Below are 13,391 nucleotides of genomic sequence, written 5' to 3'. Positions count from 1 at the left end.
ATTCTTTAGTGTGTGTGTGTTTTTTTCAGTTTCTTGATTAATATAGATGATGATGACTTCATCTACGTTCTATAATGATCCAATAATGAACGTACGTAAACATATACTCCGTTTGTTGTGATACTAAAAAAGATTTACGCGATAAATAAAAAGTATTCCTCTTGTTGTTTAAAAAAAAAAAAATTGAAATTCTGATATGGCTTGTTTCACCCTGTAGAATGTATTAGATAGTATGCATAATTCAGTCAAAATATTTAATACTATATACATTTAATTTAATTAAGAAAGCTATATAGACATTTGTTATTCGAAAAATGTATATATAAAAATATATATAATATTATTTAACAAATAAAAATCGTGGATAAATAAATGCGTAGGACCGTGGAGTTAGACAAACACTGTCTCTGTTCTAATTATACCTGCCAAATAGATTTCTTGAAATGTATATTAACTTTGTTATTTTATGGAAAAAGATCTGCCTGTTAATTTCAGAGGAAGAAGAACTGGTAGTATGATAGATCATCATCTTCATGGAAATAATATCTTATTGTATGGATAATTTGGGGTTTGTTTCAGTAATTAAGGAACTCATATCGTTTATCTTACTTTAATCTAAATTAATTATTAAGTTTAACAAACTCGAGTTCTCAAGCTTTTTCTCTTGACATCGATTCAATGACGTAGAACCTATGGAACATATATGCAGGTATACACGCTCATTGGCAAGTGTTTGTTAATTCGATACTCCAATAAGAACCTAGACATATATTTCGTTAATTCTATATACTAAAAAACTTTTTGATTAAAATTTTGATAGATTCTTTTTTTTTAAAACTCTTCAGATTAAAATTTTAATAGGTCCTATTATATACTGTTTAATCCAATAAAATGTATTTAAAACAATACTTATAAGTATTGAAATTACCATGTTTAACAAAAACAACGAATAATTGTTGAAACTTGAAATATTTAAAATTTCAACTAAAAGTGATAGATTATAAAACACGGTGTCAATGCATGTCTTCGAAAAAATACTAGACTGATTTGACAGACTCGATTTTTATGAGTATATATATGTGAAAAGTAAATGTGTCTGAGATGATAGAATCGAAATTTTTATGTCTAGGTTCTTACTGGAATTCGGAAGGTGAACATTGAACAATATGTCTTAAGCCACTTTAATTTTTTATGTAAATCGAACGTGCACATGGCAGTCAGTAACAGTTCTTTGGATGTGTTTTATGTCAAACAAAAAGAGAGGTGAAAGATATATATTAGGCCAGAACTTGTTTTTTTTTTTTTTTATTATGTCTAAATTAAAAACTTTGAGATATTTGACGTTAGATAATACTGCGACCGCCTCGGGGAAAGTTTAGATCCATCCAAGTTTGTAAATTTTGTATGAGAAACTTGAACAAAGTCTTTGAGGAGATAAAAAAAAGTCTCATTATTTGACAAGTGTTTATTATAATTAGTCATGCAAAAATGCTTATAGAGAGAATAAGACATTTTCTTTGCATATAATTTTTTTGGATTTTATTTTTATTATATAGTAAAACTTCATATAATTGATTATGTGAAAAGAGTGGTTCATTGTACAAACGAAACTGTGGGATAAATTTTCCTAATCGGAACATTTGTGGTATTAAGAAAAGGTAGAACCAAAAGACTTGTATATATATTGCCGTGTAGTTTATACGATCAAGTGCGTATGCATACGCGTAAACAACATCATAGTGCATTTCTAATGAAAAAGTTAAATTTGAAAAATTTGAGTCGGTGTGTTAGCTAGTCCAATGGATAGAATTGGTATTACAAACAAAACTTAGGAGTAAATTTTATAAAACACGAATTTCCTAATTTTAAAAAAGTTATGGCTTTAATAAAAAAGGAACATAAAAAACGTAACTAGATCAAAGACTTTAGTGGAAGAACAACATGAATATGAGTAGACATACAACTTCATGCTTTTGTTTGTGACTTACTTGACGCAACACATCTACGAAATAATTTGGCTTATAAATAAACAGACGCATAGGTTCATAACCTTCATCAATCATCATCACCTTTCTATTCTATCGTTCTCTCAATTCTTAAAATCTTTTTCATCAAATTGCTTCCAGAGAAAGATAAAAAAAATGTCGACGAAGATGATCTTGTTGAAGAGCTCCGATGGTATCACGTTTGAGATCGAAGAAGCTGTCGCACGTCGAAGCCAGGTCATAGCTAACATGATTAAGGACGATTGCGTGGGCGGAGGTGTCCCACTTCCAAACGTAAAAGGCAAGATTCTTGCGTTGGTGACCGAGTACTGCAAGAAGCACCCCGTCGTTGATGCTAATCCTACCTCCGTCGTTGATGCTAAACCTACCTCTGTCGATGATGCTAAACCTACCTATGTCGATGATGCTAATCCTACCTCCGTCGATGATGCTAAACCTACCTCCGTTGATGATGCTAATCCTACCTCCGTTGAAGATCTTAAGAAGTGGGATGAGCAGTTCTTGCTGGAAATTGATCCATCCACCCTCTTTGATCTCATTCATGCTGCGAATTACCTAAGCATCAAAAGCCTTCTTGACCTAACTAGCCAAGCTGCCGCGGATATGATCAAAGACAAAACTCCTGTCCAGATTCGTAAAGACTTCGGCATTGAGATTGGTTACACACTGAGGAAGAAAAAGATGTTCTTGAGAAGAATAAATGGGCTTTTGATTGAGCGGATATCCAAAAACTATACGCAGCTTTCTATCTTCTTTAATGTGTGTTTTTTTTTTCAGTTTCTTGATAAATAATGTAGATGATGATGACTTCATCTACGTTCTATATAGTAATCGTACGTAAAATATATATATATTTCGTTTATTATGATACTAAAAAGATACTCTTTCTTACTTGATCAATAAACAGTATTCCTCTAGTTGTTCTTTTGATTAAAATTCTGATATGTTATGGCTTGTTTAACCCTCTCAAATGTATTTAACATTATAATTAATTCAGTCAAAAATATCTTTAACTAAGCAGATTAATTAAGAAAATTACATACAATATTGCTTAAGAAATAAAAATTGCATAAGTAAAAATGTACGTGTGGGACTGTGGAGGCTTACTTAACCTGTTAACCATATCATTAGTGGTGATTATTTCCCCAAATTTTTTAATAAAAACTAATAAAAAAATACAAACAGGAGAGAAGGACGGTTGCTGAAATTACTAAGGGAAGAATTTACTTAGTATTTTTCAACACATGTCAATTTTTTACTAGTTATATATTAAATATTAATTTTTTTTTTCTTTGAGCAACGATGACATGTTCTCTTTAGTAATGATGCTCTAATGTCTCTTTTGGAATTAAACCTGTGGAATATGTATTTTACGGTAGATATGATGGTCATTTATCTTACTTTTTTCGTAAAAGGATTCACATATTTATTTATTAACTTTAACAGACTCCAGTTCTCGGACTTTTTCTCATGGTCCCGATTCGATGACTTAGAACGTAACACAGTTATACACACGGTCATTGGCAAGTGCTTATCAATTTCAATTCAATATGATTGTAGACAATATGTGTTGACTAAGATTTTTTGTATTCATTTAATTCTTACGATTAAATTAGGTGAATGGCTTGTTGAACCCTATAAAACGTATTTAAAATGAGACTTACTTGTTTTTTTTAAAAAATATAAGTTTGATTTCGTTCAAGTCAATGAAAACTTTTGATGTACTTTTTATGAGACTGCTAAATGGATATAAATTTTGAAGACGCGTAGTATGCATGAGCATGTGTATATACATTAACGTCATAGTGCACTTTTTTTGGAAGAAAACAATATTATTTTAGTCGATCGGTGGTTATAACTCAATGGATAAAAAAAGAAATTACACATGAAATCAGAAGGAAACACTGTAAGGAAGAATTTCCTAGGTAAGTACCAAAAGAAAAAAGAGTTGTAGTTCTAACCAAAAAGACAGAAAACGTTAAAAAAAAAAAAATCAAAGACTTACTAATACCTTATGCTTTTGCATCAACTTAATGCTTTTTGTGACTTACTAATACATCTATAAATCGAGGAAATCTTTAACAAGAACAAAACATATTTATTCAGAAGTCTATTTCTCTTGTTAGATATACTACCAAAAAAAAAAAACAATAAATCAAGAAATGGTGTTGACAGAGGCTGAGATTGAAGCCGAATTGAACCGTATTATGGAAGCACCAGAAGTAGATGAAGAGAAAGTGAAGGTACGTAACATGTTCTTTTTTTATATGTTTTTGCAACTTTTTAATATGATGTAAGCTTGTAAACATATCTCTTGGTAACTAAAATGTAGGATTTGGAGAAGAGAATGATGGAGGTGGTTGAAAAAAACAAAGGAGGTATAGATCCCAAGTACACGAAGACGATTGAGTATCTAAAGATGGATAAGCGACTCAAATCTATGATCAAAACTAGAGGAAGTACTTCTATTGTGAAGAAGAAGAACTCTTCCTCCTCATCTCATTAGATATATGAGAATATGAGATCATCAATTCATCATCAGATCATATTCATGCACTTACTAATCTCTTACGTTAAATCTATTATTGAATAATTTGGAGTTTGTTTGTACTCCAAAATGTAGTTTACCTTAATTCTCTTGGTAAATGAATTCTCATAATTAATTATTTAGTTTTTCTTTTTTAATACTATTTAATATTTTTCCTCTGCTCAATTCTATTTTCCACCTATAGTACATATACGTGGCTGACTCATCTCTGTGTTAACAAAGCCCAATTCTCTAGCTTTTCTCGATTTGGATAACTTCGATGACTTAGAACGTAATCATATATATTTTTGAGCCATAATTTCAATAATCCAATAATGAGGCGTAAACATATAAATTTTTCGTTTATTGTTTTGTTGTGATACTAAAAAACTCTTTTTTTCCTTTTTTTTTTTTTTTTGTATTCGTAATTTTTTTTTTTAACACTAGAACTGCATTAGCTAATATAATGTTGTTACAGAGTTGAAAAGGGGTTGTTGTATTCGTAAATTTATACTAAAATATACGTGCTATAATTATTATGAAACATTTATGAGTTATTGTGGGTAATTTCCCTAAAAATAAAATATAGGTTAAAAAAATTAGTATCTTTAACATTTTTAAAAAATATTTTAATAGAGAGAATCTAACGATTATGTGTGTCTTAAAATTATATATTAGGAAACCCTTTGTTCTTCGTCCTTCTTCTGCGCTCGATTAGTCTTTTTCGTCTTTGGATATCGCTTTCGCATCCGTCAGGTTTGTCTCCATCTTGAATTACTTCGTCTTAGGATCCTTAAACTGAATGGTTACCCTACTCTGTTTTGGCGTCGAGACCACCTAATTAATTGGGTTAAAGTTTTGAACTTTTTTATGCGAAATTTGATTTTTTTTTTTTTTTTGAATTTTGGGCAGAGAAGATACTTGCTATGTTCGTGAATAGGCGGAACCCGAAGAAGAAGATCAAAGCTCTTCAAAAAGCAATAGACCACTTTAACAAAGTATGAGTCTCTGTCTCATTTGAGAATTTGTCTGCTTTATTTTGAATGATTTATTTTCTTTCTCATTGTTAGTATATTTCCATTCTCAGGGGCTTGAGCGAGTACGACAAATTGAGACTTATCACCTGGATCGGGCTGCCGAAGACCTTTAGGATGCAAGCTTATACGGGGAAAAAGACAAATCATGTATGACCAAATCTTTTTTACTTGCTCTAATAACAGTTATGACCATTTGGCAGTCGCAGGTTCCTTTATCAAACGAACAGGGCTCATGTGTTATGTTTTGATTTTAACTCTCTCTTAAATTATCTTGTAACTGAATCAGATTATCTGCAAAGTAGGGAGTTTCACCTACAAGATGCTAAGTACTATACCGACTTTGGGCTGCGTTATCTAGAAGAAGTGAGAACTTTTCTAAAGCATTTTTTTTTTTTTTGTAATAAGTTTGCTTACATTGAACTGAACTTGGTTTTGTGCTCTCACCCATTTTTGTCAAACAGATTGCGAGCCTCCAAAGTCTCCAAGATAGAGAGATTGAAGCACTGCAGCATGGAGCTTCCACCAAACAAAAGACGTGGCTGCATTTTTGTCTCTTCTTTTAGTTTCATGTTCTGTTTCTATTTTCTCGCCCAAACAATGAATAAATTATGAATAGGGGTTTCTAGGTTGATTCAGATTAATCCTAGACAGGAATTAGATTTTTCCCATTGTAGGAGTCATCGTAAACGGTTCTCTCATTTGATGGAGTTCTGGTTAGTGTAAATCTCGCAGTCTGAGATTTTTCCCAATTTTGCTCTCCTTGTTTTATTCTTTTTGCCAAGGAGTCAAAAGCCACAGGCTATTTTGTAATAGCCAAACTTTTCATTAAATTTATAATGATATTTACAGTTAAGCAAAAAAAAAAAAAAAAAAAATTAGATTTGGTCATTCTTCTCGATGCTTTTGAAAGTATGTATACAAACTCCCTATTCAGGGGATACCATCGCTTTGTTTCCAGTTGGTAAAGACGACAGATTATGCTGCTACGCGATGAGACCTGAAACCGTGTCCTCTAACTGTTTGATGTTTATGGTAGTTCAAACTTGTGGAACACAAAACATTTTCGGATTCTTCACCAAAGTTATCACATGGACAATGCCACCGGACTATTCTTCACTGGCCAAAAACAAAGCAAAGGATTTTTTTACTCTCAAATCACAAACAGCCTCTAAGTCGCTTCATTCTTATCGCCGCCGAGGACCCGAGTTTACTCCGAGCATCTTCATCGTAGATTTTGGTTTTTGGAAAAAAAATAAAAAATAAAATCGAAACGACGCTAGCTAATGGATTCGAACTCGGAACTGTTGGGTTTCAAAACAAAACTAATTACCCCTAGACTACGTCGATATATATGTATTATTTAACAGCTTGTATATATATATCAATGAGAGAAAAGAAAAACTAAATAACTTTAAAGATATAGATAGATTAGACAATTTGTGTTCACAAATTTTTTTTTGTATTACGATTAAATTAGATAAATGGCTTGTTGAACCCTATAAAACGTATTTAAAAATGATACTTACTTTTTCCTTTTACAATATAAGTTTGATTTGTTTTGATAAACGTTCAAAACAATATTAATTAGTTTATATTTATCTAAATATTATGTATTGTTGTATTTTTTCAACCAAAAAAAATGTATTTTTGTATTTATTGCAAACAACCAACAACTACTAATAATTATGGTCAATCTACAATTGTTGATTTTGTAAATTATGTCTATAATAATAATTAGTCTCTAGTTTTGAGATTTGAATAATCTTGTTAGTGGGTTGCAGAGTTAGAAATTCATTTTTTTTGTTTTTGTTACAATTAAATTGTTATCTTTCTTTCCAAACTCAAAATCTTCATCCAAGATAGACTTTGTTTGATGATAATATATCCTCTTTTGCCAAATCGACGGAGGCTCACCAAAAAAGAAAAGTCATATTCTATTTGTATGGTAAAAAAATTGGAAAGCTTTTGTATATAGAATATTTCTAGTTTATGACTTTGATTACTAAGCTTAGGCAGGAAATCTTGTTCCAATTATCATCCAACAGCACAATAAGACAAAGAAACTTTAAAAGACTAGCGTTCTTGAAATCAATACAGAGTATTCTTTAATCATTTACAACATAAACTAGTTATTTGCATCCCTAGCCATCTCCAAAGACTGCACGGAATTCGTAGATGTCTGTCATTCGTCCAAGAGGTTCATCTGCAATGAAAAGTTATTTGTTAAAACAAATTTGAGAGAGGAAAAAAAAAAGACAAATTCTTACCTCGTGATCGTAGATTGCTATATTTGCATGTGCTACTTCAATCTCATTTCGGAGTTGAAATTGCCTCTCAACATCAACTCCACCTTCTGCCAATATCTCGGTATGAAGTTGTACTAGCCTCTTCAACGCTTGAACACTCTGCACACATAGTTAAAATCTGTGTTAACAAGGGTCAATGGGAAATCAAATATTCAAAGTAGAAACGTACCAATTGAAGATTTTCTGCGGTTGCAGCCAGGGTAGGAAGAAGAGGAGGAGGAGGAGTTCTCTTAAAACAAGAAAAGATTTCTCTCATTTCTCCGCCGCCGCTCTCTCTACGTAATTAATTTCAATTTCAAAAGCTGTAATCCAAGATAATCAAAGTATTACGGGTTACCTTTTCAAACCGCTCTAGATTCTCTCCTAAAACAGGAAATCGTTTCTCTCCAAACCCTAACTCCATCAGATCTGATGACGCGCAAAAAATAAAAAATATGAGAATAATATATAAAAATGTAGTATATATATATATATATATATATATAACCGTAGTAAAGTAAGGGTTTGTATTGTTTAATATCTTGATACGATTGATTTGCATTTTACTTAAAACACATAAATTCATCAATAGTCAACTAACGATGACATTTGAGTAATTAACTACCATGAAAACCCAAATAATTTTGATTTTTTTTTTCTTGTTACAAAAATATTATTAGATAACAATATAATTTACTACTTTAAAAAAAGAAGCTAAACTAAAAGTTCCAAATAAATAATTTGGTAAATACGAAAACTGGAGGACGGGTATGGGTCCGGTTCGGGTCGGGTAATCCATCTCCACTCCAAAGAGTCTCTATAGTCTTTGAAAACCCAAACAGTTCAAAATAGCACCAAAAATTAAAATACAGACGCGCCGCCGTGCGAGAAAATCTCCGGCCACTTGAATGGATTCCGTTTACAAAACCGACGAGAATAGCACCGCTGATGCCGCCGCTCTTCTTTCTCCGCTTCCAACTCCCCAACTGCAGGCAAATTCCCTCTCTCCCTCTCTCTCTATATATAAAAGCATCCATGGAAACGTATAGTGACTGAGCTCGATTCTGGTTTCTCAATTTTGTTGTTCAGGAGTACTTCAAGAAGCTTATAACTAGTAGAGGATGCAATGGAATTGAAGTGAAACACAATGGAACCACTGGGAAAGGTTGATTTCTTGGTTTTGATTTTTGTATAGATTTTTAAGAATCTCAATGTTGGTGTATATTGAATCTCTGATCTTGGAATCGGTTAGGTGTTTATGCGAATTCAGAGTTTCAAGAAGATGAACTCATTATGAAAGATGAGATTCTTGTTGGCATCCAGCACTCATCCAACAAGATGGACTGTTTGGTTTGCAGTTTTTGTTTCCGGTTCGTCGGAACGATCGAGGAACAAATTGGCCGGAAACTCTATTTTAAGAACCTTGGTCTTTCTTATTGTTGCGACGGTGATTCATCTTGAAGCGAAGATTATCAAAATGAATACATTGAGTACAATGAAAATGAGGAACAATGTGGTGGAAGCAGCTCATGCCCTCATAAACTTCCTGAAGAAGTTGTTCTTACTCATGCCCTTTGCCTTCTCCTCTTTCGTGTCCTGGAGGATGTCAGGAGGCTTTCTACTGTAGGTAATTGAGATTTTTGATGTCTTCAACTTTAGTTTCTACATGTGTAACATTATGCGTTCTAATACTAATGTGATGTTTCATTATGATACAGTGAATCATGCGCAGAGGCAGATTGGGAAAGTTCTCACTCTTTACTTTGCACTGGTGAGAGGTCTGAGTCAGTATCTAGAGAGGCGCTTGGAGAGTTTATAAAACATGCTAATGGTAAAGTAATTCTTAGTCTCTTTGAAATTGACTTTTCAGTCTTACGGTAACTTTGTTTATAACTTATCATTTCTTAATTTGCAGAGACAAATGATATTTTTCTTCTGGCTGCCAAGGTATATCCTGTATCAGTTGTTATCTCTACCCTACCTTTTGAATATCTTTGATAAAATGACAAATGATATTAGTTTACAGTGAGATCTGTGGAGCTTATGCAAGTTTCGACCTTTTATATCTCTAGTATATACCCTTTCCTTACTATATAAAGAAAAGAAACTAAACAGTTCTGGATATGTGTTATGGCTAGGCGATTTCCTTTACCATTCTAAGGTACAGGAGATTGAAAGGAGAACACGTGAACAAAAAAGCAAAACTGAGTGAGCCAAATCGGTCGCTACTCTTGGAGGCATGGAAACCAGTATCTCTTGGATACAAAATAAGGTATATAATGATGTCCCATTAGATAGTCTTGACTCTTGAATAAGAACTTTAATCACTTTGTTTTTTTATTTCTCTATGTTTCTAAATAAATGTGATGGAATTGATCCAAATTACGTACTGTAACTCATGATTATTATACATAACAGGTTCCTCGTGTGATGGATGTATGCCACATATGAATAATCTAAAACTCTATTCTTATGATTGGTAGGTGGTGGGACTGCATCGCATTGCCAGATGATGTTGATCCTTCTGATGAAGGAGCCTTCAGGATGCAAATAAAGAATCTTGCATGTACGGTAGGTATTTTGGTTGTATATATCGCTTGAAGGTTGAGTTTACTTGCCTTATTTTGTGTAGAGATCAAACTTGCATCAACTGCGCCTCCACTGTTTTGCCAACCCAATTACATTTTTTTATCTGCAGTCTTTGGAGCTCCTGAAGACAGCCATATTTGATAAAGAATGTGAAGCCCGTATCCCCCCCTCGTCAGTTTGATATATTATCTGTACCGTTGTGTCCTTGTTTATATATTTTACTCACAGAGGGTCATCCCTTAACGCTGGAAAGTTTTCTCCCTTGAAATCTATGGGAACATCATCGGCATGTTTGAGCTGAATAACCTGTAAGAATCGTCAGTTCCTGTTTATATCCTTACATTTACAATGAATTTACCCACAATATGTTTGATCTTTGGCAGAGACTTGGTGGTAGCATCACCAGTAGAGGACTATTTCTTGTATTTTGATGATCTTCCTGATGCAGAAAAGGTCTGGATAGAATATTCCACCCATTGTTGTTGTTCTTTGACCAAAATCTATATTGACTCTTACCAGTTTCTTATTCTCATTATCGTAGGAAGAAGCCGAGGAAATCACAAAACCGTTTCTATATGCTATTGGTGATGGCTATTCGGACTGTTGCCAAGGTTAGAAATGCAGGGACCACTGTGGTCATAAAACAGAAGAGTTATGTAACTTGTAGCCAAGATTTGACATTATTGCATCATCCGTAATTGTGTTTAGGAACGGCCTTCTTCCCTCTGCAGAGCTGTATAAACCATTCTTGTTGCCCTAATGCAAAAGCCTTCAAACGAGAAGAGGTATCTTTCTTAAATCGTCTTCCTCTTTATGAATCTATAATACATCTAAAGGTTGAGGACTTTGTTTTCATCAACACTTTGGGACAGAACTTGATTCATCCATGCATGTGGAACTAATTTTGTCTTGTGTGGTTTGCAGGATAGAGACGGACAAGCAGTTATATTCGCTTTAAGACGCATCAGCAAGAACGAAGAGGTATGCATCTTCTCTCCAATCGTAGAAATTGATTATTTTGGAAAAGAGAACTTGTTTTTGACATTTATATTCCACATGTAAAAACAACAGGTGACGATTTCATATATAGACCAGGAGCTTCCGTACAAAGAGAGACAAGCATTACTTGCAGACTATGGTTTCAGCTGCAAGTGCTCCAAGTGTCTGGAAGATTCTTCATCAGTTTGAAGCCTAATTTATGTTTTCAAAAGAACAGAGAAACTGTCAGCCTTTATAGTGATCAGATCACTGATTAATCAAAATTATGCGCGTAGGGAATTTTTTTCACCATACAGTACTATGTTGGAGCACGCTGTCGAAGAACCGCTCTTTCCTCGGCAATTTATCTCTCTTTCCTAGTTAATTAGTTGAATTCAACTCAGTTTATACACATCACATACGTCAACCATAAAAATATGGTCATTAGTGGTCGTTAATGGACGCGGACAGCCCTAGTTCTGCATAATAGTACAGATTAGTAGTCAATATGTGTTACTTTCATGCATACCGTGGAAGAACAGCTCTCCAATTTAGACACGGCATTGTAACAATTTACATGCATGCCGTGGATTGTCATTATGTGCACATCCAGTGACACCCCTGTGACTCATAAATTCAATAAACTGAAGCTGTGGGCTCCTTGATGTAGCTCACTATCTCTTTTCCTATTTAAAATTCTGATACTGTCGCCACTCTCTCACATTCTCTCTCTTCCTCTCTCTAGCTATGACAGTCCCTCCCTTTGTCAGTTCTCTAGGTGTTTCTTTGGCTCTCCATCTCGTTAAATGTTTATACAAGAAATGTAGGTTAATGCTCGACATACCCAATATGATACTGGAACTGGAGAAAACCATGGGAGAGCTCAAGGCCAAGCGAAATGATGTGCAGCGAAGGGTCAAAACAGAGGAGGAAATGAAAGGTCATCAGCCGTATGAAGAAGTCCAGCTATGGCTCCAAGACGTCGGTCGAGAGTGTCCAAAGCGATGTCGATGATTTTTCCTTAAACATGAAGTTGAATTTGGAAAGGCTCTTTGTTCTGGGAATCGACAGATCTACAAATATGCCAAAAGGGTTTCGAAGATGATCTCAAGTTCATCGAATTTCAAATAAGAATTTCCAAAGCATCAGATATTTAGATGATATTGGTGGTGACAGCTAAGGGAGTAAATAAGTTGAAGCAAAAAGGTGTTTCGTTAAAACTATCTCCCCTCCTTTCCCCGACATCGGCCTCACGCCGACGGTCGGAAATTTCTCCATGATTCCCAAAAAGAAGAAAAAAGCCTTGCGTGGGGTTGTTCCAGGATCATCAAAGTATGCCCGGATCTCTGCCCTTGTTGCTTCCGGCTCTCAAAAACCGTCGTCGTTGCCTGTTGTGACCGCTGGTTCTGAGCCTCTTATGCCTCCTACCGCAGTTGCGTCTGATTTCCCACCCGCTCCGGCAACACCAGCTGCTCCCACTCTAAATCTTTCTTTGGCAGATGCCTTGGTTTCTGTTCCCGAAGTAGATCTGAGATCTTCCTTGACGAGCCCCTCAGTCCTCACCGTCGAAGGTTCACCCTCCGGTGCTACAGGTCCAGCCTCCGGTAATGGCTCTTCCCCTGGCCCCCGTTCATACTCGACAGTGGCTCGAGATCCTTCCTGTTTGGAAGAGATTGGTACTCCTTCTCAGCACATTTCTGGAGTCCCTTTCGTATTCATCCCGGATGAGAATATCCAAGCCGCAAAGATTGAGTTTCAGGACTTTGTCTTTGCACAAATCCACGGCCCCCCTCCGCCAATGGGTAGGATAATTGGGGTAGTCAATGCTATATGGACCCGTGCTGGTCCGAGAATCTTTGTTCATCGCATTGGGGATGGAATCTTCTTGCTAAAGGTGACGAATCCACGGGTCAGAGAAATGATTCTCAGCCGTAATATGTGGAGTATTGCGGGTCATCCAATGTTTGTT

General features: G+C 34.7%; 2 protein-coding genes, 1 long non-coding RNA gene and 1 pseudogene across 3 annotated transcripts; all 4 read left to right on the top strand.

Annotated features, from left to right (window-relative positions):
- Nucleotides 2,031–2,923, top strand: LOC104786961 (annotated as a pseudogene).
- LOC109125565 lies at nt 4,093–4,711 on the top strand. The gene is made up of 2 exons (XM_019227423.1): nt 4,093–4,249; nt 4,339–4,711. The coding sequence occupies exons 1-2, from the start codon at nt 4,169–4,171 to the stop codon at nt 4,510–4,512; spliced, it is 255 nt and encodes an 84-aa protein (XP_019082968.1). The 5' UTR covers nt 4,093–4,168; the 3' UTR covers nt 4,513–4,711.
- LOC104786948 lies at nt 4,950–6,402 on the top strand. The gene is made up of 5 exons (XR_767688.1): nt 4,950–5,289; nt 5,446–5,531; nt 5,621–5,717; nt 5,857–5,933; nt 6,032–6,402. It is a non-coding gene; the product is annotated as an uncharacterized LOC104786948 (long non-coding RNA).
- Nucleotides 8,717–11,962, top strand: LOC104786940 (histone-lysine N-methyltransferase ATXR2-like). Its single transcript, XM_019227406.1, has 14 exons — nt 8,717–8,847; nt 8,945–9,020; nt 9,108–9,478; nt 9,574–9,686; nt 9,771–9,802; nt 9,994–10,127; nt 10,339–10,426; nt 10,554–10,602; nt 10,698–10,752; nt 10,828–10,897; nt 10,986–11,055; nt 11,153–11,229; nt 11,369–11,425; nt 11,516–11,962. Exons 3-14 carry the CDS (start codon nt 9,156–9,158, stop codon nt 11,630–11,632), a joined length of 1,185 nt encoding a protein of 394 aa, XP_019082951.1. The 5' UTR covers nt 8,717–8,847; nt 8,945–9,020; nt 9,108–9,155; the 3' UTR covers nt 11,633–11,962.

The sequence above is a fragment of the Camelina sativa genome, chromosome 1 (genome assembly GCF_000633955.1).
Source record: "Camelina sativa cultivar DH55 chromosome 1, Cs, whole genome shotgun sequence".
In the NCBI taxonomy this organism is placed as follows: Eukaryota; Viridiplantae; Streptophyta; class Magnoliopsida; order Brassicales; family Brassicaceae; genus Camelina; species Camelina sativa.
This window is presented reverse-complemented; position numbering and strand designations above follow the sequence as displayed.